The sequence below is a fragment of the Trachurus trachurus genome (assembly GCF_905171665.1).
Source record: "Trachurus trachurus genome assembly, chromosome: 23".
In the NCBI taxonomy this organism is placed as follows: Eukaryota; Metazoa; Chordata; class Actinopteri; order Carangiformes; family Carangidae; genus Trachurus; species Trachurus trachurus.
The window spans coordinates 23,325,911-23,351,979 of record NC_139912.1 but is presented as its reverse complement, the minus strand read 5'-3'; the positions used below and the strand labels follow the sequence as shown (position 1 = coordinate 23,351,979).

Genomic DNA, 26,069 nt, shown 5'->3' with positions numbered 1-26,069 from the left:
TATATTCTTCTATATCATTCCTCTATCATCAGAGCCCATATTAATACCTTTTGTAACTGTCGTTTTTTAGGACACACTCATTTTTACATTTCTAATAATCACTACCAGGTGTAATGTTGTTTGATCTTCCAATAACAAGTCAGATCTGACACTTATATCTACCTAAATAGTGATTAAACATGTGTCTGTCTGTTTGATCTATAATCTTTAATCATTGAGCTCATCAAGTTACTCCTGATTAAAGTTGTATCTTCATATTGATTTGTCATTTGAACTAGAAACTGTATCACGTTTTGCCATAGAACATAAAGCTGTTGTGTCGTCCTATCTGTCCTTCACTCCCTGCTTGTAGTCATTTGATGATGCTATTAAGCCGTAGTCATAGCAGCGCCTCCTGACAACAGGAAGTGGCTCTTGTAAGTCTCAGACGACTCATTTCATTTGCAAGAAATTTCCATAGTCTGGTCTGTGCTTGATTTAAAGGAACATAATTCCTGGTGCTGCATGTTGACTAACACCATAGTGAACACATGTGCTAATACAAAACATGCAGTATGTTGTCTCTGCAACCACACATGAGGTCTATGAGGTAATGTGTATGTGGAAGTGATTGCTGATATAATTGTATCCAGGTCTTGGTCTAATTAAGATAGTTGGGTTTTTTGTCCAAGTTTTTTTTTCTTTGGTTCCATTTGGACGTCTCTGATGTAGTTTGGCTTGTATCTATGTGATGCTACAATTGTCCTTTTTTTCCATTTTCTGTGTATTGTATGTACAGTATCACATTCTATTTCAAGCTTATAGCCTATTGTCTTGTTGCTGTGCATAAGATTTTTTTTATTTTCTGATATAGTAGGTATATTTATGATGGTTCACTTTTTCCTAGCTATGTGTAAATTATTATGATGCATTATCAAATATATCACTGTCTTGAATGATTTCTATGAATGGGTTTTATACCGTTTGAACTTTTTGACTGGCACCTGAGCGTCACTGGAGACCTTTATAGTTAGCACGCCTAATCTACCTATTGTAATGACATCTACTCATCAGTGTGCTGTTGTCACAACACATACATAATGCACATATAAGCTGCCAATAGTAATTCTTCTCCTACTGTGCACACATAGTGGGTCAATGGGTGCACAGTTTGTTAAAGGGATAGTTCACCCCAAATTCAAATTTCACTCATTATCTACTCACCCTCATGTCGACTAAGAGCTGTGAGAATTTTCAGAGTCCTCCGTGCCTTCTCTGAGTTACGGGGGGGTCCGCGCAGCAGTATTTGTCCATATAATGGTTGTCAATGGATACCAACTTTCTTTGTCCAAAAAGACACACCAAAAAACATCCAAATACCTCCATACTGCTCGTCTGTAATGTCCCTCTTGTATTGAAGCCCCGACATGAGAAATTGTTCTGCCGGTCAGTGCAAATCACGCGAGATTTGCACTGACACAGGAAGAGCAGTGGACTGAGACACTGGGAGCTTCCGCTACAAACAAGCTTAAAATATAGACTTGTTTAATTTTTTTCGGAACAATTTCTCATGTCGGGGCTTCAACACAAGAGGGGCATTACAGACGAGCAGTATGGAGGTATTTGGATGTTTTTTGGTGTGTCTTTTTGGACGAAGAAAGTTGGTATCCATTGACAACCATTATATGGACAAATACTGCTGCGTGGACCCCCCTGTAACTCAGAGAAGGAACGGAGGACTCGAACGGAGGAAAATTCTCACAGCTCTTAGTTGACATGAGGGTGAGTAGATAATGAGTGAAATTTGAATTTTGGGTGAACTATCCCTTTAATGTGTCTAAGAGTTATATATGTCTATATAATTCTATGATAATTTAAAAACAAAATAATTGCTTCAATTTTCTTCTGCAGATAAGTTTGTTTCCAGCTTGTTAGCGCTGATCACTCCTTTGTCCTGACCTGCACAACCTGCTTTTATCTGGACTCGGTGTTCTTCCACATCTCATTAATAAAACCGGTGAGTACAATGGTATTATTACAGATAAGACAGAAGGCCAGAGCTATGGTAATTAGACCTCAGCTGATCACACCCTCGCACTGTCGCACACGTCGGGGGTGTTGCTGGGTTTGCTAGTGCGCTTTCATGACCACTGGAGACTGTGTGAAGGAGTAAAACGTTATTTACTGTGTGGAATGTGTCAGCGGCCATGATGTACTGCACATTCTCTAGTAATTCACTTTTGCCACTGTGACAGGGGGAGCCTGTTCTCTGCTCTAGTAACAAACTGCAGCTCATTGTAAACCTATTACACTATTAAAAGCTTAACATATAACAAAGTCAGAGTCAGAATGAAGCAATAAGGAAACAATGAGCGCTGGAAGTTGATAAATGCTGACAAGTGACTCCTTTGTAGCAGCTCGAGTCGTCATCCTCATCCTCATCAGTCCCTCAGGCAGACTAATGTCATTTACACATGTGTATCCATGTATGTGTGTGTGTGTGTGTGTGTGTGTGTGTGTGTGTGTGTGTGTGTGTGTGTGTGTGTGTGTGTGTGTGTGTGTGTGTGTGTGTATGTGTGTGTGGGTGTGTGTGTGTGTGTGTGGGGTGGGGTGGTACACAGTCATCTTACCTAATATAGGAGAGGAACGTCAGTAAGAACAGCAAACAGGCCAAGACATCAGCCCTGCCCACGATCCCAGACACCTGTAACACACACACACACACACAGATTTTAGAGAGTGTTTGTGTACTGCTGCACAGCCGTGGTGAGGAAACACTGCTGGATGATGTCCATGTGGAGCCCATTAAGTGTCGACACTCCAGCTTTACCGGCTGCGCATCGCCGTCTCTGCGGAATCTGAGAAATGTTTGTTTATACCAAAAAACCTGAGAGCAGAATTACCATGATTACGGCTCAGACAGGTGGCCATTATCACAGCCAAGAGTGAGGAGAAAGGCTTCTCTGGTAATGGCTGCGGAGCGCGCGAGCACACGTGCTGTTTGAGAGGTTTTCACTTTCACTTTGAGTATAGATACAGATAAAAACTGTAAAAATGACTGTAATCAAGCCAGATCTCCAACATCTCCTCCTGTATAGCGCCTGATAAAGAGAGAACGACATCCGCATCCTCCATTTCCCTCGTAGTGTTCCAAGTCCTGTCAGAAGTGTGCGACATCTCACAACGGCCTTAGAAATACATGTGGTGGGTGTGTCAGGGCTGCAGCACAAACAGCCATTAAAATACCAGAGGGCCGCCGCGCGCACAGCGATGTTAAAGCTGACCCTCAACCCTAACACACAATCTGCGTCACTGTGCATCCAGTACGAGTGGAGATGCTGCTCTGGATGATTAAAAATGCTCACCACCATCTGGTCATGCTAGATGAAGAGTCAGGAGATAAACAAATAATTTAGGATTCATCCTCTGGGCACCTTGAACATCTGCACCTCATTTGATATCACTCCATCTAATAGTTGTGGAGATGTTTCACTACACGCCGAGAATATGAATGTTGTGGTGGTGTTTAGTTAAAAACATCAAGAGACCACCAAAGTCTTTCTCTGAAGACCACAAATCTCAGGACAAAGTGTCCAGGTCTCCATCCTGTAGTTGTTGAAATATGTACTGTAAGTCTGAAAGTTGTGGACTGATCATTAAAGGGATAGTTCAACATTTTTGGCAAATTGGCCCATTGCCATAATCCATATAGTTTTAGCAGTAAATTCGTTACCTTTAATTGTCAGTGCAAGCTGTTTTTAGAACGGCGGAGCAGAGCCGTGAGCTGCTCAGAGCTACGCTATGGAGGGTCATGGAATTTCTTAGTTTCCCTCATCAAACTCATCAAATACACAATCTAACAACTCAAAAACGCTCTCGTAGACAAGTTGTGACCTGCACATTCACCACGCTATGAGATAATAACGAGACAGAGTTGTTTTCGGCTCTGCCGTTCTAAAAATAGCTTGCACCGACATATAAAAGTAACAAACCTACTCCTAAAACTACAGGGATTATGGCAATGGGCCTATTTGCCAAAATGTTGAACTATCCCTTTAAGACATTTCTGTTTCTTTGTTTTTTCGCCGTATAAAAGTTGAGTTTTTGCTTATGTGATAGATGAAAGCTGCAAACCATGATAACAAAAGAAAACAGAAAGTTACACACATTTGTTTGGATTGTGTTTGAGGCGATTTCAAGTTTATCTGTTCATGACTTATTCTCATTCTTCGGAGCAGTATATGGGTTTTTTTTCTAGTCTTAAATAAATAAACTCCAAACCCTGTGCTGAACTAATTATCTAACAGGCATCATCAACATCCATCTTTTTTTTCTGTCACAACAATAAAGTTAGAACAGCTTCTTCTCACACAGAAGAAGTACTAATCCCATTTACATTTTAGTGTGCATGTAACAGCCAGTGGAGCCAGTAGGAGTGTGTAATTCAGTGACATGACAATACAACAATAGATAAAGATACCGAGAAAAAGGCAAACAGTGTTAATGCTGATATAACTGGGTTAGGCTTCAAAACTTTACAAAGAGACAGGTTGGGTGAGTTTTTCCAGTTCTGAATAAAGTGTGACGATTTGAAAATAAAGAGACAGAAAAACACTGAACAATAAACACACAACAGGTGTTGCAGTTGCAGTTGTTTCCTGCCAGGTTTTATGATTTATACCAGTGTTTCTTATTAAGTGTCTGTGACCATTTCAGCTGTCTGACTGTGACTAGCTGCTGTAAAACTCTGGCCGGCCTGAGCCACAGGAATAATCAGAGAGTTTATACCCAGTCAGCCGAACGCTGCTCTGCTCTGGCTGTTTGTTCTACCAGCCAGCAGGAGCCTTTCAGGATGTATTGCAGACTGTTGGCAAACGTGGACAAAACTGTTAGCTCCCTGTCTGGGGAGTAATAGACAGTATGTGTTGTATATCGTCGAAAATTTGGCAGTGTTTCTCCATAAAGCTGATCTACAGTATCGGCCGCACTTCCAGCCTTTGGTCTTTGTGTGTGTGTGTGAGTGCGTGTGTGTGTGTGGAGAAGCAGTCGACCACGGCCACGGCCTGGCAGAGCAGCAGTAAACATGTCCAGCAGACAGTGATAAAGAGCAGGCGGAGTGGGGGGTGAGGACTGAGAGAAGCACGAGGAGAGGAGGGATGGAGGGATGGAGGGGGGAGGATGGACTTTCCTGTGATATCTCAGCAGCTCCCACGCACATACACACACACATGAGCTGGCACAAGGACGGTGGGAGTGAGCAGGGAACAAAAGAGCAGAAGACATATTAAATTACAAGAGGATCAAATTAGGGCTGGCTGGAATGGTCAAAAGCTTTCTTTGCCAAGATATTCAACTGTAAAATCTGTAATCGAATGCCTTGTTTCTGTTGTTTTATTCAAGGTTCTGTAGAGGCTCCACAGGACAGATCACAGCCTACATACAGATCATACCCAGCACACTGTTCTTATTCAAGGCACAACCGTTAAGACATGAAAGACTGCACATGCTGAAATCTAAACAGGTTATTGCTGGGAAATTAGTGCAGCGATGCACAATATTTTATTTACTATTAACCAAATTACCAAAAAACAAGAAATTATAGTTTTATTTTAAGAGAAAGTGGCCCTTAATGTGTGTTTATGACAGTATAATTTGATTGGTGAGGTATCTGTGTGGGCAAGCGCTAAAAATAGTTTGTTATAGGCTATGACTCAATTCTAGTGGTTGCACAGGTAGTTTATCAACAGGCCAATGGTGTTAGCTGTTGTTGACATGTTTACTGCTGAGCTCTGACTTATGACAGTCTAGTAATTTGTCAGCTTCTGTTTTCATCTGAAAAAAGATAGGATGAAACAATATTTCATGGCGATTAATCATCCACAATGAAATCCCGACTAATGCACGAAAAGAATAAAAGAATATTTTTCAGGAACAGATTTACTGTAAAACCAGGTGAAAAATGTCTTGTGAGTCTTTCATGTTATTATTGGAAGGAGGGAGTGGGTTCTAGGATTAATGTCAGCAGTCAACCACCTAAACCTCACTTTAGATGTCCACTCAGGAAATAACACTACGTTATCTGATACTTTAGCCTCTCAAGCTAAACCCTCATGGTGAACGGTGAGCGGCGTGTATTGACAGAGAGCGTTTCAACAGCGGCTCTGTTCAAACAGTGTGAGTGAGGAGACGATACCTGGATTTACTGAGGAGAGTCTGGCTGTATCGCTGCACAGCAGATGGATAAAGGCACTGTTGTGTGTGTGTGTGTGTGTGTGTGTGTGTGTGTGTGTGTGTGTGTGTGTGTGTGTAGTGTATGAGAACAAGTGAGCAGCACCTTTTGCTGCCTCTTCATCGACAAGAACGACACCTGTCACCATGGTAACTGCTGCCTTAAAATATTTAATAGACATAAAAATTTCAGATACAACAAACAACAAAAACTGATTACAATGTCTTTGTTGTTGACTACATCTAAAAACTCTAATGAAAACCAGGCACCAAAATGAACACAGTTTTAATTAGCTAAAACTGGAGCCATAACTGGCTTAGCTTTTAGCTAGCTAGTAGCTACACCTCCTTTCTAGGAGGTCAGAGAATATCGATACACTAAAATACTGAAACATTTTGTGATGCTGTATGAATTCTGTCTAGATATTTTATCAACTGTTGTCATTTTGACACTGGTTTTGCTTTGTATTTCAGCCTCCAACCATCAGTAATTCCTTTCTGGTTCGTAACTTGTTCAGATTGCACAAAAAGTAAGAGTAGGCTATGATGTAGGATGTTATAGGAACTGTGAAATGATGAGTCCGAGTGCATAAAAAAGAACCGTATTTGCAATATATAATTTTGCAGTATCCCAATATATCCCAATATATCATATCATCCAGCCTTTGGGATATGTATCGTATCAGAGACGTAGTAGCCTAAAGCCTAGGCTATAGTGTGAGTAAATGAGAACATTAGCGAGTTATGCTAACTAGCTTCCTCTTTCCCAGTGAATTAGCCAGGATTGTGAGTGGAATATAAACAATACAAAATGATTCTCCCAGATGTTAATTAGACAGACAGCTCAACACTAATCAACTCATTGCCTGGCACAGCTGACTCTTGAGATATCAATACACAATCAATCCAATCAATACACCTCCTTCTTTCAACCTCTTTTATTTTTTTTAAATAAGGGGGAAATATACAAAATAGGTGTAACATTATTTCAATAATCAATTTCTGAAGTGTAAATATGAATACATGTTCACTTTATTGTTTTACTTTTTGGTAAAAATTAAAGTCACATGCACTGATAAGCACCTCTGGAACCCTGAAACACTGTTCTACTTTTTAGTTGTATTCCTGTGTCGTAGAAACAACAGCAACCCCACATGGGATTAAATGGTAAATGGACTGTATTTAAATAGAGCTTCACTATGATCGACCACTCAAAGCACTTTACAGGACAAGTCGTATTCAGCCATTCACAAACACACGCACACTGTACTGTGTACTGATGGACGGCTGCAGAGCTGCACTTGTCGAGAGCATTGCGGGGTTGTCTCTCTTTTGGTAGTATATATGAAAGGAACATAACAATATAAGTGCTTCATATTTTTTTCAATTAAGGCATTCATGTGGAAAAAATCCAACAGAACTGTTCCTCGAAAAGAACTGCTATATATCTACATCTAAAGGGAGTCTATTCTCAGCTTCCAGGTTTTCTCCAAGTTACAGTCTAATTTAAATGTTTCATGTGTTGTGTGAACAGTGATTCAGTCTTTGTGCATCATCCATATTTACAAACTATAAACAAGTGTTGCACAGTTCCCAGTTTTAAGGAACAAGAGAAAACAAAGTGGAGCTCATTTCCTTTCATTCAAACACAACACTGAGCAAAATCTGATTTTCTCCTTCAAGACGGACGATCTGTCCAGAAAAAAAAACACACAAAAACCCCCACCAGATTTTAACCAACAACACACAGCTCTTTGCTCTCAAGATAGATCACACACAACATAATTCTCAGTACCAGATTCATTTATATCATCCTTAATGTTTGGTTTACTCCATCAGCAGCAGCCCACTGCTCTCTAGTCTGAGGAGACACACAATCTCTGAACAAACCGATCTTAAGCTTTTCATTATTAAAAAAAGAGCCACAGAAATACAGTCGATGTTTTACCCACTGAACCAATAGTTTGTTTATCCCACATTAACATCTTCCTTGTCACTTGCTTTCTACAACATGATGTAACTGAATTACTTAATAACTCTGTTACACATGCAGTGCTTTCCATCCAGCCTCCAACGCTTCCCATCCCACGTCCCCCACTGTGGCATCAGAGCACATCCACATCCAGGGAATATCGTGTTGCACTGTCTAAACCTGAGCAGTGTTATCACAGGACACACATGAGCTTGAGAAAGTTTGGAGTGTGAAAACTATCATCCTTCCAGTTTTTTTCCCCCATATTTCTCCCACATCTCTACCTGCTGATGCAGCAGGAAGCCTGACAGCTTTTATGAAATTGATATGTTCGACAGTGCAGAAACTGAATCTGCATAGTTCAGCTTATGTGATCCAACTAAGTACTAAGAGAAGTAAAGGAATTCCCAAAGTGAATCAGTTCCATTTTTTTTTTTCTTTTTTTTTGTTCATAAACAAGTTCTATTTTTGACACTGTTCATTAGTGGATATTTTTTGTTTTGTTTTTCAGAAAGCAAACAGTTTTTTTTGCTTCCATAAATAATGTGAAGCCAATTCATGTAATACTCCTTTAATCTTACCGTCACTATATGGACACTGTAGAGGGCTATAGCTCTATAGACTATAAATCTTGTATTTTATTCCAAAGATGAAGCTGAATTCGTTCATGGACACCTCTGAAAGACTGAAACACACAATGACTGACTGAGCTGTTGTCTGGTTGTTCACAACAGATCTGCTAGAAATTATACATTCAATTCAGTAACTCAGTTTATACAGTCAAAAGTTCTTTAACAGCTGAATGGACCTTGAGCTGAGACGGTGTGTTGTGACCTGCCGTTTCTACGTCTGACACTGAACTCATAAAACATGGTGTGTCACAGATGGTGAAGGTATTTTAACATCACTTAAAGAAACACAAAACACGCCCAAATCCATGATGTCATTGCTGCTGCTCTGTATTTGATTACTGATGAAGGCCACTTTCGATTTGCTGCTTTACGAATCGACTCGTGTGCAGACACTTTGTTCACAGGGCCTGAAACAACACAACAGGCTGTAGAGGACAGACATCCCATGGCACATGAGCGGCATGTTGACAGTTATTACACGATTTGGTTGAACGTTGTATCAAAATGAAATTCTAATCCAGAAATATCATGGTTACTTAAGCCAGCAAGTTAGAAACCAGCTGCCAGCTTGCACATATGCTACGTTTCGCACCATGTTGGCAGATTGGAGGGAATGAGAAAAAATTACAATTACTCTGGTTTGTTCATGCATTACCCGAAGATTAGCCGCCTTGTAGTCAAGCTACATACATTTAAATTAAGTCTAAATTAGCTTTTTTCATATTTTGCAATCATGACTCATGACAGTGTGTGGTTAGCCTAGCTTAGCATAACTGGAGCTGGCTCTGTTTAACAGTACGCCTGCTAACACCTCTAGCTGACTAAGTAACATGCACTGTGCTATGTATTTAGTATGTATGTTTTTGTGTTGTTGTTTTGTTTGTTTTTGTGCTTTTCTCTTCTGGATAACTAGGATGGCTATTGGACCACCAGTGACAATTCAGGATGATTTATGCTTTGCACTGAGACAAATATTGCATTCTATTGCCCTGTCATATTTAGCTTATTGAAGATAAGCCTTACTGTGATAGTTCTGTTTTGCACCTGTGTTATTTTTTGTAGTGTTGTGATAATTTTCTCCAAAAGTTCATAAACACATTTAAAGGATAATTGCCTTTTTTTTTTTACAATCTGGACCTTATTTCTAGCATAAAATACGATAATTTACTCACCCAGATAACTTTGGTGTCATTACAAGTCGTTCAGACGAAATTAGATCCAGCCGAGAGCCGCGTATATCTGTATAATGCGAGAACACGGGGCAGCAGAATGCAGCCTCTAAATAACACATTATCTGCCGTGAAACTTGTTCATTTCACCAATATTTTGTTATGATACACTAGTGCTATTTCCCTCCAAGTCCGGGGTGACCTGTTATCAACATCTGTAGGTGGTCTGTAGGTTGACCTACTGACCTCTGACCTGGATGATGTCATCTCTGAGCGCCGCGCGGCGAGGCTTGTTGCTACCGCTAATGCTTTGGTTCGTTTTTGCGTGTTTCCAACTTGTCAGAACAAAATGAGCTCTAAACTAAAGCTCCGGCTAGTTGAGCTAAAAATGGACCTGAATGCAAAAGCAGAATGATTATTATCAGAATGAGCCGGGCAGCGCTCAGAGATGACATCATCCAGGTCAGAGGTCAGTTAGGTCAACCTACAGACCCTGGATGTGGATAACAGCTAACACCAGACTTGGAGGGGAACAGCACTAACGTATCATAACAACATATTGGTGAGATGAACGAGTTTCGCAGCGGATGTGTTATTTAGAGGCTGCATTGCGCTGCCCCATATACTGACATTATATGGATATACGCAGCTCTCGGCTGGAGCTAATTTTGTTGGAACAACTCGTAATGACACCAAAGTCACCAAAGTTACAGCAATTCCCCTTTAACCCTCCTATTACCTTTGAATTTACTAACACCTTTTACCCTTGCGGTCAATTTGACCCCAGCAATTTAAACCTCCAGAAAATTATTATAATTAAAATGTGTTGTCCAACCTATGTGTCAGGAACCTTATGTTTGTTTGTTTAGTACCTTAATAGCCCTTTAAATACAAATTTAAAAAATCCCCCCACCCACCCCCCTTTTACATCCCAAACACCTGTTACAATGGAGAAATATGCAGAGGACAATACAATCTCATTGATTGACCTAAAATTAAAAAGAGGGAGTTGAGAGACACAGGAGGGCCAACAGTCTTTCTAATCAGAGGAAAACGCCTCATAATCAGGGTCCTGGCCCCTCCTCAACATCATCCTCTGTCTCACCTCTATTTCACTTTCATGGTCAAAAAGATTGTCAACACTTTACACACAGAAAACCTTGTCTTAGAAGTCATTTTCAGTTGAGACAGCGCACACAGAGAGATGGTTTAGAAGGCTGCTGTGCATGTCTTTATATGTTTGCTCCACCCCATGTTGTGTAAACTATCAATATCTTCAGGAGAGCCATATTTTCTCACCCCCACAGCGTTTGAAATGTCAAAGTTCTCGTGAGAATGTTGTCATAAGTGGTTCTTGCGCTTCTACAATTTTGGCTATTGTATTTTAGGGCCCTAAAGCTTTTTGAAGATTATAGTTCCATGTTATAGTGATTTCAATATCATCCAAAACTACCAAAACAAATGTGTGTAAAATTTTGTTATTTATTTTGTTTTATGCAGCTAAAACAGCCTGGGGTCAATTTGACCCCAAGGAACACCGATGACATTTAATAAATATGATCATATTAATTTTATGTTTACCTAGTTGGTCCCATTAATATAGGAAAAGTCATGAAGCAAAAAAAATGACGTCAATCACTTTTTTAGAGACATTAAACATCAAATGGGGTCAAATTGACCCAAAGGATAATAGGAGGGTTAAAAAAAAAAAAAAGGAACGTGCACTGTTGCAATAGTCTGTCTCTAACTAAAATGGACAAGTTGTTATAAAGTGCAACTACTTTCTGGCTAACATCAGCCAGGAAGGGAGTCCCTGCTGGTTGCATGGCAACTTTACAGCGAGGACAAGACTCCAGGAAGTCATTGCTTCTCTTCTTGTTTTCACACACCCTCACTACCAATATATGGTGTTTACACTGAGTTGCTCTGGCCAATCTCTTTACATATACATAATATTACCACAACAATGATGTGTCTGTGAATTTAAGACCAAAGTTAGCAAACACAATAAACCGGCATCATGTTTCATCACCCACATTTGTCCATTTATCCACAGGAAAGGGGGAAAGACACCACAAAACAATAATACTGAGGCAGAAATGCAAAGCACATGGGCAACAGGGACTTTTTCCAACAGTGTTCAAGGTTGGACTGTTCCTTTAAAGATACAATCAAAGCCAAATGCTGCTTAGTATTTGCAGAGGAAGGGTGTGTCTGTCAGGGACGTCTATTGGAAGCAGCTGCAGCTTTCGGGAAGTTTCCCACTGACACTGTTGGTTTTTCTATAGCTGTGAGGACCAATGATGCAATCCCTGGGCCCTAAAACAACCACCGCCGCTGCAACGTCGAACCTCAACCTCAACCAGATTCTGACCTCAACCCTTTGAAGACGCGAGGAACCGGCCCGAAATGTTCCCACGATTGGTTTCAAACAAAATTTGTCCACAGAGAGAGAGAGAGACGGGTACGCACACACACACACACACACACAGACACACGTGTGTGCATATCCGAGGCTTTGCCCTGTTGAAATCAGCCAGATGAAAGATGGTCTTTGAGTGGTGAGTTGCTTAGTCACCCGTAAATACTTTGAGGGGCCAGAATGGACGGAGATGAAAGGAGGAAGTGAGGGATGAGGAGTTATCGAAGGAGAGGTGACGAGGTGCAAAGATGAAAGGACGGGGTTGGGGGGTGTAGAGGTGGGGGGGGGGGGGCTGACTTGTCTCTCTGCATGAATAAAATATCAGTTTGTGATGCCTCTCTCTCCCTCGACACACACACACACACACACACACACACACAATGAATAATAATATGTTTGGAATCTGAGCAACAGTAAACAGATTCCTCTCCTTGAAGCAGAGGAAGAGGAGCTGCTGTCAGAGCTGCTCAGTCCATTTAGTCACTACACACTCACACATGCACTTATTTTGACAGGCAGTCTGAACTGATCCCATGCTCCGCCTTCACTCCTCCACTCCATCTCTCCTCTCCTTCCCGTCGTGACCCCTCCGTCTCTTTTCTCTCCTGTCCTCCTCCGCTGACATCCCTCTGACCCCCTCGCACCATCGCGGCTTTACTCCCTGTCTACTTCTCTGCGCCGCGCTGACCATTAGTGGCCTGTTGTTGTGTGTATCCAAAGTGGGATAACACGCAGCTTCAGGCGACGGAAGTGGACGGCTGCCTACGTGAAATACGCCTCGCCTGGGTAACAGCTAAGGAGACGGAGCCATCAAGCAGCTTATCCTTTTCTTATTCAGAGCTCTGGCAGCGGGCGGTGGATATCATCCCCTTAACTGTGGGTAAGCAGGTTTGCTGTCCACTCACACAGCCGGACCAGACGATTCAGTCCGTGTTTACCTCAAGGAGCAACACAGCTGATACAACAGGAAACTTAAGAGAGAACAAATCCTGCAAGGCTGGACGCTGGGTCCAACCTACTGCTATGACTATAAGGATCATGGCAATGGGCCAATTTGTCAAAATGTTGAACTATCCCTTTAAGCATTTTGATTCTTTCAGAGTAGCTATTTATTTAGTGCCTACATCTGCTTTATTATTTAAAAAAAAAAAGACATGGAAATCTCAATTTATACAATATGGGATGTGCAAAATAGACCAGAATGCAATGCAATAAGTATACGACTCAACATGGAATACACTCAATCATTATGCTGCATGCACGGTTAGTGTTGCTCTTTCTGTACTACAACTGAATGTACCACATTCTCTCTAAAATTTGTAAAATTTCAGGCAAGACAGTGGGAGAAGGGTAAATTAGGCAGACAGAGCTGAGAGACTCAACTGTCATGGTGCATCTCAGGTCAAGGGAAAGCTCTGTAGTTTCCAGTTGGGGGGAGTTATTCTCTGACACCAGTAAAACAAAAAAGATCAGCAGTTTGATCAGAGCACGACGGCTGCAGAAACAGTGAGTTCACACCTGCAGATGCACAGGGCCGGGCCGTATCTGGCCTCTCATGGAGCTGTGGCTGCGTGTGTGTGTGTGTTGCGTCGAGCATGTAATTTACATTCTCTGCCTTAACTGGATAGTTGTGTATTCGCAGAGCGGCTGAACTACACACGAGGAAATTGTTCATTTCCTGCTGCACAGTTTGTTTCCTTGGTACAAAATAGCATTGTGGTGCTGTGTTTGTGCTGGAAGCGATCCTCCGCTCCTAGTTAGCGACTCTGTGCTTCCACTTCTGTGGGCATTTACTGTGAGCATTAAAACCTGAGTGACTGACTCACGTCTGGTTGACACCTGCTTCGCATCAGATCAGATTCAGATAAAGTTGCTCTTTTCTCAGCTTTCCAAGTGTGACTTTCCAAGGTGCTGTTCACAAACACTATCCCTGTGTGAACAGCCTGCCAGAATCTCATGGAAATACCACTCAACTCCAGGAACTCCATATGAACAATGAAGAATAGAAACTCTAGGAATAGTTGAGACTTAATTGATCCTTGGAGAGGTATTGTTGTTGAGAGAAGCCAAGAGGCATTAAATAAGAATATACTGTATAACAATATGTGCAACTTAGTATAATAGCAGTAAGTGTATTATAGAGTTGTATAATTGAAATAAAGGAGACACAGCCTTGAATACACTAATACAAAAATACAAAAATAACAGTATATTAGAAATCTATAACTGTTGTAGAGCTATTGCCTTGGTAACAGAGTGAACATGCAGCAGGCCAACACTGTATTTGTTCTCATCTGTGTTTTTAAATGCCAAAAAAGTGCTGCTTATTATGGTTTCAGATTTTGTGACAGTTATTGCACTACATAATTCTGGTTCCTATAACCACAACATCAAATTTTTATCGTTTTATGTTTAATAGCGTAGGATGTAAAACAAATTATTTGTCAACTTAAAATACTGATGCCGACTTGTTCTTATAGTTTATATTGTTTATTATTGCAACAAATTGCACCAGCCGTAGTAACTGAGGGACTACAGGTTAGAAGATCTGTGTTTGTTGCACAAGCCTTGACGTTTTCCTTTTGATCTGTCACTTACAACTTAATGGAAGTGCAATAAAAAGTTAATTGGAATACCCCTTTAATCAGATCCAGGTGTTTATAGGAGGCATTTTCATTGTGATTGAGCTGTTAGTCTGATTGTTAGCGAGACAAAAGCTCCAAAGAGAGGAGGAGGAGGAAAGAAAACTGCTTGGTTTCACTCTCTCACCCCTCTGCCTCACTCCCTTTACCTCGCTCTAATTTGGGCCAATTACATAATTCAGCAGGAATCTGAGCTCAGCTGCAGCTGTTTGTCTGCATCCAAACCCCAGCACAAGGGGGGGAGGAAGTGTAAAAGCACAGCTCGGTTAAACACACCCAAACACACACACACACACACACACACTGAGGCTGTGTGACTTTTTGCAGGCAGACTGTCACCCCAGGCGCTTTCTGCGAAACACTGTGTATCTCTAGTCGCCTGTCCCTTCCCTCTCTGTTTGCCCTGGCCTTGACTGACATCCCAACCACCCCGAGACAGCTTTATTCTGTGTGTTTGTGTGTGTGTGTGTGTGTGTGTGTGTGTGTGTGTGTGTGTGTGTGTGTGTGTGTGTGTGTGTGTGTGTGTGTGTGTGTGTGTGTGTGTGTGTGTGTGTGTGTGTGTGTGTGTGTGTGTGTGTGTGTGTGTGTGTGTATGTGTGTTTGTGTGAGAGAGGGCCCAGAGCAACACGGTACACATATGGCTGACAGGGTCCACACATGGCCACATTCTATCAGCAGAAAGAGGAGAGGAGGTACGGATGAATGGAGGCTTTTCAGCTCTGAAACAGGAGCTCCATTCACCGGATAGAGACCCGGCTGACTGACTGCCAGTCTGGCTATCTTGGACTCGAAAAACAGTGGGGACTGTGGTCCCGGTTCTGTTGTGGTCCGGAGCCTTTTTAACAGCATAACAATGACAAATAACTGGAGAGGGGAGGGGGGGGGGAAAGGAGACACTCCAACTGTAATACAAACAGCCCCAAGGGTCAAACTAAATGTTTCCCTATTCCGGATGATTAAAAAGAGAGGAAAGCACTGAGACTGTCTGTGATCAGCGATGGGGACATCTCATTACAGATTTGGCTACTGCATAACATCACAACTCGACAAACTGAATAATGACATAAAAACAGAAAATCCCCATGAATAATGTGAGCCATGACACCACGCTAACTGCTGCCGCTAAATATCTTTCACATTTACTCTTCAAAGCTAGCCCTTCCTCCACGGATCAATGAGACAGTGAGCAGGGCTATAGAGTGGCTGAGAGAGTGGAGAGAGAGATGGTGGCATTAAGGAGAACATTATAAGTTGAAATATAAAATAAAGTTATTTACTGATTGTTTCACTGTGGTTAAAGCACAAACCAAAACGCCCACACCTCTGCGCAGCCCTGCGGGAAAAGTGTCAGTCTGCTGGAGTTTGTGTGATTCAGCTCGGTCAAACAGACAGAGCAGAGGAGGGAGATGGAGACGGAGACGGAGACAGAGACGGCGATGTAATCTGGTCTATAGGTCCCAACCTCACACCCAGCATGCTGTTACATATCTACTGCCCAGAGGTTGATTCCCAAAGTCATCCAAAACATCCAAAACAAAGCAAAAACAAAGAGAGAAGAAGATAAATAAGTATCTCTGGTGGAGCAGAGGTGATGGCTGAAGACAACTGCTTGAGGAGCGTCTTAGGGAAAGGCTGCATAAATGTAACTATCTTCTTTATACAACATAACATCCAGCAATGTGGCTACTCTGCTTATCCATGCAGGGTCACAAGGGGTGGAGTCGATCCCATGTGACATGGGGTGAGGGTGGGGTTCAGCCTGGATTTATCAAACTTAAAGCAGAAGTGAGTGATATTTTTGTGTTAATATAAGTCTTAAATAGTTCTATCTTCCGACAGCAATCACTTATATAGAGTGTTTGGTCTGAAACACGGGTCTGTCAGTCACTCTGCTCTGCTCTGAGCCGAGGAGAAAACATTTATCGTATCCTACAGTTTTTATCCAATGAGGAGAGAGAACGGCATGCAGGGCTGTGTGTGCAGCCAAGGGACGCCGTGAATGTGGCGACGTAGGGACGAGGACTGTTATGGTGCGTTCAAGGAAACTCGTAGACTCGTGTTTTTCCGTCCTGTGAAGTTGTATCAGTTTGATCTGGTACGAGTTCACGGGTCAGAAGTTACGAGTGGCCGTTATAGTGACTTTCACCGGTAAAACAGGTCGGAAAAACACGAGTGGGTTGCCTGGAACGCTACAAAGTCGTAAGTTGTGACTTGAAGCTGTAATTTACGATTTCAAAAGCCTGCCTGGAACGCAGCATTAGCGAAAACGACCGGATCACTCACTTCTGCTTTAATTCAGGATTTTGTTATCATGCCTTGATAATCTTGAATAATCTTGGCCATTTCAGATTCATTGTACAACAGAGCCAGAGTAAGAGTCTACAGTCATGATGGCAGGCAGCTCTGTGAGTAATGTTGTATTGAAGCCCCGAAATGCGAAATTGTCCCGAAAAAAAAAAAAAGTCTATATTTCAAGCTTGTTATGTAGCGGAAGCTCCTTGAAGCTCCTCTTCCCGGTTCGTCAAATTTGGACGAACTGGGAAGAGGAGCTTCCGCTTTGGTGTGTCTTTTTGTTACGAAGACAGTTGGTATCCATTTGCAACCGTTATGTTGACATGCACTATACGCCGAGACCCCCTGTAACTCAGAGAAGCCACGGAGGACTCTGAAACTTCTCCCAGCCCTTAGTCCACATGAGGGTGACTAGATAATGAGTGAAATTTCAATTTTGGGTGAACTATCCCTTTAACTTTAACATTTGATCTTAACGCTAACATGTTATGTTCACCAATGTGAGTTTGCATGTTAGCAAGCAGCAGGAAGGTAATAATCTGGAGTGGACTGTTATTGTGAACTAACACTAAGTTAGAGGTGGTTTTGTATTTGGTCCTCATGTCCCCATAACCTATTTTCTATGCATTACAACATCTGTAACTAACAGTGGCATGGAGCCCCGGGGGGAAACAGCAGCTAGCAGCAGTAGTTACATTAACCCAGACTAAATTAGCACTTGCAATTAGTGAGAAATAAAGTGAATATCCCAGACCAGCTGTGGATAACACTGATTAGGCTACAGCAGCTTCTTCACTCTCAGTGTCAATACCGATCATGTATTCATTTCCTGCTGTTTAGCATTGAGCAACGTGTGTTAGCTTAGTGTACAGACTCTGAATATTAGATTTTCAGTGTGGATGAGAAAAGCTTCACACAGTAACAACAGTAACAATACAGGATTGATAAAATTAATTAAGCCTATAATTATATTACAGGCTTAACAGGGTGAGGGATGTTCTGTTCAAAGCAGAGCATGTCTTTCATCCATAAACTGAAGCTCCGGCACATATAAGCGACAGACAAAGCACTGATCATACAGTCTGATAAATGTTTATAAATAAACACAGTAACAGCAGCAGTGTGAGCTGCTCGTCCCTCAACACAACACAGTCCACCTTGCTGCAGTCCAATGCTCTGAGCAGATGCCCACACAAACAACTCATTTTGCTTTCTGAGTTAAAAAGGAAGTTTTGAACATTTTCCTCTTTGAGCATTTCTTTCACGAGTCCTGCTGTTTACGGCACAAAAACAACTCATCATGTTTATCTCCCTGTAAGCTCTACGTCTGGTTGGTTTTCTACCTGCTGCAGCTCCCTACGATATCACTCATAAACCTGCCTATTAGATAAATTCAAACTGAGATCCAAGACCAGCGCTAGATTAAAAGACAGGGTATTTACAGCTACTTAAATTCATCCAGAGAACAGCATGGTTGTTCCAGAGACGTTCTATAGAACTTTGGTTGTACATGACTGATGGTGCGATCCATTTACGTCTGAAGTCGAAAATCAAAGCTCAGAATTAAGCACTTTCTAGTTAAAAAACAAACATGAAAGTCAGAAAAATCTATTAATTATATTATTAATATAATGAAACACAAATAGAGTGATTTTATTGTAAATTTACAACATTTTTAAAAATCTGTGCAAACTTACAACAAAAACATGTAATGTGCACCAAAACAAACAGATGAGCCTCTGCTGGCCATTGTTACCAATGCTATTATATCAACAACCCTCTAGGTGTTTTTTTACACATACAAGCAGTGTAGAACATTTCCCAGGGATAACAATGCAGTGGTACTACGTACATGTTCAATGTGAAACAATAAAGAGGGAAATAAAATAAAAACTGCACAGTGTGCTACTGTGTTGACGCGAGTAGCAGCCATCTTGAATTCTGATTTGTCCGACTTTCCGAGTTGGAGATCCGATTTCAGGGCGCGTTAAGGATTAAGAGTCGAACTCAAAACTCAGAAATTCCGACTTCCGACAAATGCAATGCAACATAATGGCAATCCATCCAATAGTTGTTGAGATATACGAAAAGAGGAACCTGGAGCTTATTGATAATATCTCCGCTGAACATAAAGCAGCCATCCGGAACAATAACATGGACTACGCAGTCGCTCGTCATTACAAGCAGGCAAACCACGGCTCCGCTGCGACTCTGCGTTTCTGGGGCATAGAGAAAATGTCTCCCTCCTTGAAGGGGCGGAGATATTATCAATAAGCTCCTCAGGAGGGAGGCGTTTTGGATTTACACCCTCAACACAGTGGAACCACTCGGACTGAATGAAGAACTCAGTCTCTCATGTTTTCTTTAATTGTCTCTAATAGCCTATGTGTTTTGTATCAGGCTACTGTGTGTTTTGTGTTGCTTTTTCGTTTTGATCTTGCTATGTGCCACTTACCCGTGCCGATTTATTGCTTAATGAAAGTGTTAATCTTGTATATATTGATGTTTGTATAGTTGTATATTTTGTAACAAATGAGCACTTTTGATTGGTTCGGAAATGATGCCATGTGATAGGTGCTGGCACTCCCACCCTCCTTAACCAATCACAGTCGGGAGGATATTTAAATGCCTCGTATTCCGCACCAGAACCATTTGACCCCGATGAAGACGTTGTACGTCGAAGCGCTGGTCTTGTTTCTCTGCACTAAGTAAACTATTCGCATCACCAGTGACTCGTGTGCTCCAGGTTCCTCTTTTCGTTTCCTCAAGTTGTTGGTCCTTCCTGAGAGCACCGACCTCCACCTGTGGAGGGGCTGCAGCGCACAGATACTCCTTTCTTAGTTGTTGAGATATATTAGTCCTAATCAAGTTTTTCGCACCTTTGCATCTATTAAAACAACAACAATCCTTAAAGTTTGAGTTGGCTATGTCAGCTTTCATGACCAGTGAAGCGTCCTCCCTTATTAACAGATATGAATGCTTTATGTCTACTCGTGCAGAGGGGATTCAAAGCGTTGATAGCAGGTGATTAACTGACTACAACCAGATAATGATCATACAGGTTCTTTGATCTTGGAAAGCCTTCACACATGTCAGTCTTATTGTATCCTGCTGCTTCTACACAAGCCCACAGTCAGCTGTGGTCAGTTACTTGGCTATCATAGCTAATGATATCACCTAATGACATTAGCTATCTAAAAATGAAGCCAAATTACCATCGCTTTGAAAAAATGACACACACATGATGCCGTTTAGTGCTGTTCTCTGATAGTCAAACAGGCTGGGCAGAAACAAACCGTGGACCTAACAGGACTGTTTTCATCCCACTGGTCAGACCAGGGGCCAAGCTGTGAGCTGTTCTGAGGCTTTACTGGCAGTAGGCACAATGTTTTCACCTCGCGAACAATTAGTCGTCTGATTGGCCACTAGGCGTTTTATTTTAGGTGAAGACTTGGACCATGCAGCGGGGACAAATCTCTATCTTTAGACTGACGGGGAACTGAAGGCGGCTTCTGTTCAGAAACTTTCACCACTTCCTCCGTCGTCATTCTGAAGTGTCAGCAAGGAGCGAGTTCATCTGAGAACACGAGACGGAGCTGAATTTGTGAGTTATAGGCTGGGTGAGGAGTGTGTCTCAGTGTGTGTGTGTGTGTGTGTGTCTGCCATAGTCATTCCTTATCATGATAAGAGAAATGAACTCCATCTGGTTTAAATGACGGAGCCTGTTAATAATGAGCTACAGTCTGGGACTCATCAAGCTGTGTGTGTACAGGTTTGTGTACAGGCAAGTGTCCATCCACTTCGCTCTATTTGCTCAGTAGTAAATGGAAACTGGAAATGTTCCTAAAATGTGCGTATATGGATTGAATTTGGATAGCTGCTCTCATTTTGAAACCCATTCCAAGTTGGCAGAGTATCCAAATTCTCTAAACTCGGGAAACTGATGAATCTAGTATCAAACCTTATGTCTTATCATTTGTCTTTCTAAACAGATGAACAGATGGCAATATAGAAAAGTTTCAGCAGCAGGCTTTTTCATCCGGCACTGAGACTTCTTGCAGAATAGTAATGCTGCGTCTCCGGCTGATGTTAACTCCATAAATGACATGCCCCCTAGCCAAACCGACGCTCTTGGTTGTTGTCATCAGTTGTCAACATCAGTAAAAATAGGAATAAGATACAGCAACAGACTTTAAAAAAGACAAAAGATCAGGCAAGTTGTAGACAAACCCCCGGGTTGCTCAAACCTTTTTTTGAGCAGAAAACAAACTGTTCTGCAAACCTGTTTTAACTAAATCACACAGGCTCCTTCTCGGCCACTACGTTCCTCTGAGGAATGTCGTCTGGCTTTGCTATCCCGTCCACACAAAACGATCACAGCTCAAACTGTTTTCCTCTGTGGTTTCCCAAAGATGGAACGAGTGAGCAGAGGCTATCAGAGCAGGAGTGTCTCTCTCTATCTTCAACAGTCTCTTCAAGTCTTATCTCCTCTGAGAGCCCCTCTTCTCCCAACACCTGGAACACCCTCACATACTTAACTGGCATTCGCTATGGGCTTTCAGTGCACTACTTCACCTGATCTATTTACACTTATTGAATGTATGTAGTACTTAGTACTCCTACTGCAGTTAAGCTGAAGTGATGCCCCTCACTTTTGAAAAAAAACATAAGTAAATACACATGCAAAATGTACTCTCTCTTGTAAAGATCAGTTTATAGACCCTGATACTTTGAGCTACAATACTGATATATATGACATCTGCTGGCCCGACTGCTCTCATGCCTCACTGAAAAGCAATGTGAGAAAATGTGGATAGAACAAAATGTAACAACATTTCATAAAGTGATCCAGTATTGATTCTTTGGAGCCCTGTATCAATATTTAATCATGAGTTTAAATGGTGACAGTGGTTTTGAGTTGTTTCTGAACCTCCCAGCAATGCGTACAAAAAAATAGTGTTATTGTTGCAGCAAACTTCAATTATATTAACTGCATTAATAGTTTTATGTTGTTTTTTGTTTGTTTTTTTAAGCAGACGTTGTATGTAGGAACTGTCACATACACATGCATCTATTCTGAGTCTGAATGTATAAATAAAGTGTATTTGTGCACACAACATTGTGTCTGCATTATAGGAATACAAGTTTTTCTAAAAATATACGCCTGGAAAAAAAAACTCACAACATATTGTGTTGCTTACAGTATGACCCATCTCAGCACATGTATCGAATCACCAGATTCTTGTCAATACTCAGCCTCACCACTGGACTTACTATGTAGTGGTGCAATCAATAGCCAGGGTTATTCAAATACAACTGAAGCACTGCTAACACCACTCTACAACTCTCATCCCCGCTCTGTCCCGGTTGCTGCCGTAGTGTCCTTGGGCAAGACACCTTACCCACCTTGCTCCTGATGGGTTGTGGTTAGCGCCTTGCATGGCAGCTTCCGCCATCAGTGTGTGAATGTGTGTGTGAATGGGTGAATGTGATGTACTGTAAAGCGCTTTGGGTATCGTTACAGGTATAGTAAAAGCGCTATATAAATACAGACCATTTACCATAACAGTGACCCTTTCATCCAAACTCACGATGACGTAAATCATCCAGTTAAGCAGTTAGTCCAAATTAAAAATAATCATCAACTAATATGATAATCAGTGTCTTTTTCTATCATTTCATTTTATCATCTCATGCATGACACAGCAGTCCTGATTTGTTTTGGTGGCCATGCACAGAGCCCGGAGCCCCCCACCCCCCGTCACCTCCAGACCGAGTCTTGTTGCGTGTTCTGGCAGTTTGAGTGGCATGCTGGGAGATGAGCAGGGAAATCAAACCCTTTCTTACACTTGGCCCGGAGACTTTGAGACCTCACTTCTGACTCCGTCACGCTTTCCTGCTCTCACTTTTTCTTTTCTGTCTTGTTGTCTCACTTCCCTCGCTCCCTGCTCGCTCCCTCTCCTCTGGATCCCGGCTCGGCCCTCCTCTCCTCTCCTCCTCCTCCTCCTCCTCCTCCTCCTCCTCCTCCTCCTCCTCCTCCTCCTCGTGTCTCCGGGTCTCTGTACAGGCAGTCATGGGAGCGCTGTGGCAGGAGGCCTGTCCTGCTCCAACCCCTGCTGCTCTCCATTCATCTCTCTGTCGCTCCCTCTCCCTCCCCGCCTCTCGCCTCCTTTCATCGCCCTCCTCCACCGAATCTCATGCATTTCTTTTTCATCGCTCTAGTCTCTCTCCATGCTGCACATACTCCTCTGCTCCATTCATCCCCCCTCTCGCTCTGTGTAGCGAACATCTGAGCCCTTTATTGTCATCTCACCTGTTGGAGAGAAGGAGAGGAATAATAATCTGCTCTGCTTCCTCTCAAGCTTTTTTTTTTTTGCATAGATTCCTGAACTTGCACAACTTGACTCACCACTTTCTGGGAGTCAGATGAGGGAAAGCGTTGCCCTATGGGAGTCACATGGAAAGTAGAGGAGTGGTTCGAAATGGCAAAAGAAGTGCGAGAGCTGAACCGGGCTCCCACAAAGGAGTCAGAGGACTGAGAGCGGGAGTGAATGAAATAATAATGTGATACAGTGCTGATCCTCGGGGACCTGCTCTCTCACTCAGAGACACTTCTGCAGGGTGGACGGCCGCTGCCAAGAGGGGGCAGAAGTCAGAAAGACTTTGGCTGCAATAGATTCAAACTCTCATCTCTATGTAAGCCCTTCTGTCGTCTAGCTCGTGTGCCTGCAACCGCATCACGCTGAAAGTCTCTAAGAAAGAGGCTTTTATTGTGAAGTAGCTGCACACAAAGACCATAAAGTTCCAATGACATGCTAAGCCTCTGCTCTCACTGGACCCAATCAGGAGTTGATGTGGACAATAATAACTGTTGTGGGACATCATTTAGCTCAGCGAGTAGAGCAGGCGTCCCATATGCAGTGATGTTATAGTCCTTGCTGCAGCGACTCTGGTTCGATTCCACTGTCTCTCTACAGCTGTCCTATCAATTAAAAAAACAACAACTGTTGTCTGGTTAAAGTGTGACTTCAAATCTAGAACATTATTCTCAATTACTGAGATATTTGGGGGACTGTGGTCTAAAATGTATATTATAATATGGTAACACTTTACTTGACACTTATCTCTATAACACATTATAACCATGCTTATAATGAGGTATAATACAGTTATAACACTGTATAACTATAGTTATAAACACTCATAAATGATCATAATGCTTTATAACAATAACCATAACACACTATAAAGCATTTTATCATGACTTATAAGGTCAGGTATTATAATATGTTATAATTGTTAGTAACTGGCTGACAATGCCCACATTGATAATGCATTATAAATATAGTCATAATGTGTTATAATTGGCTTATAAACGTGTATAACTATCATTATAAACACTCATAAATCACATAAGACTTTATAACAATAAGCATAACACATTATAGAGCATTATAACTCTATTATGCTACTAAGATCTTATAAGCCATTATAAAATGCTCTATGATGTGCTTATTGTTATAAAGTCGTATGATAATTAATGAGTGTTTATAATGATAGTTATACATGTTTATAAGCCAATTATAACACATTATAACTATATTTATAATGCATTATCGATGTGGGCATTGTCAGCGGGTTACTAACAATTATAACATATTATAATACCTGACCTTATAAGTCATGATAAAATGCTTTATAGTGTGTTATGATTATTGTTATAAGCATTACGATAATTTATGAGTGTTTATAATTATAGTTATACAGTGCATTAACTGCATTATAACTCATTATAAGTATGGTTATAATGTGTTATAGAGATAGGCGTCAAGTAAAGTGTTACCTATAATATATACTATATAGCAGCAGCTGTCCCCTACAACAGTATTAAATGTTTCTGCTCTACTGGTCACACATTAGAGGTACCATACCACAGAGCAAAGTCACACCAGTGTACGTCCACCTCCAGTTTAAAGTGTTTTTAGTCAAAAGCTTTTTTAGTTTTATGTCCCCTATTTTAGTGCATTGAAGCAGAGGTTGTGCTGATTCTGTCAAACACTTGATGATACATCATTAAAAATGACAACACGCAGTCATGCAGAAACATCTAAATGTGTCTCAGGGGTAAATATTCCCAAATCTGAACAAAGACTAGAGAAACTAGAATCATCATCTTGTGTTTGTCTGCCTCACCAACTCAGACTAATTTCAGGTTACAAACCTTTTCATCCAGAATCATATAAAATATGAACCATTGGTGCATTTATTATTTTCAGACTTGCTGTGTGAAATCTTGGCTAAAAAAGTGTTTTGTGTGGTGCACCATGAGGTTGACCTTTGACCAGTCCAGTCCTGGTACCAGGCACCAAAGTGGTGTCCTTGTGTTGTAAAATGTGACCCATCAGCCCAGACAAGAGGCTGATTCAGGCTCCATTAGACACAATTATTGACTCAAATCCAGTCTGGCTCGGTTTGTTGAAACTGTATCTGCATTTCCTGTCTGTGCTGCAATACGAGATGGAACATTACACATTTTTTGACTTCCCCAGCAACATTTTTACTGGTGATAACATTTCACACTTATAAAATGAAATTGGATCCGATCTCTGTTAAGACCAAATCTGTTTAATAACCTGAGGAGTCAACATGTCTCATTAAAATGCTGCCTGCTGCGTTTTGTCACCCTGTTGCCCTGCCTGTTGCCCTGCCTGCAGGGTCACCGTCATGCTTCTA

General features: G+C 41.6%; 1 protein-coding gene across 1 annotated transcript in view; it reads right to left on the bottom strand.

Annotated features, from left to right (window-relative positions):
* tmtc1 (transmembrane O-mannosyltransferase targeting cadherins 1) overlaps positions 1-26,069 on the bottom strand; it is a 242,461-nt gene that overhangs the window by 180,259 nt on the left and 36,133 nt on the right. The window contains exon 3 of the mRNA XM_083999888.1: positions 2,610-2,683. Within this exon, the coding sequence (XP_083856014.1) occupies positions 2,610-2,683 (74 nt within the window). The remainder of the gene's footprint in view (positions 1-2,609; positions 2,684-26,069) is intronic.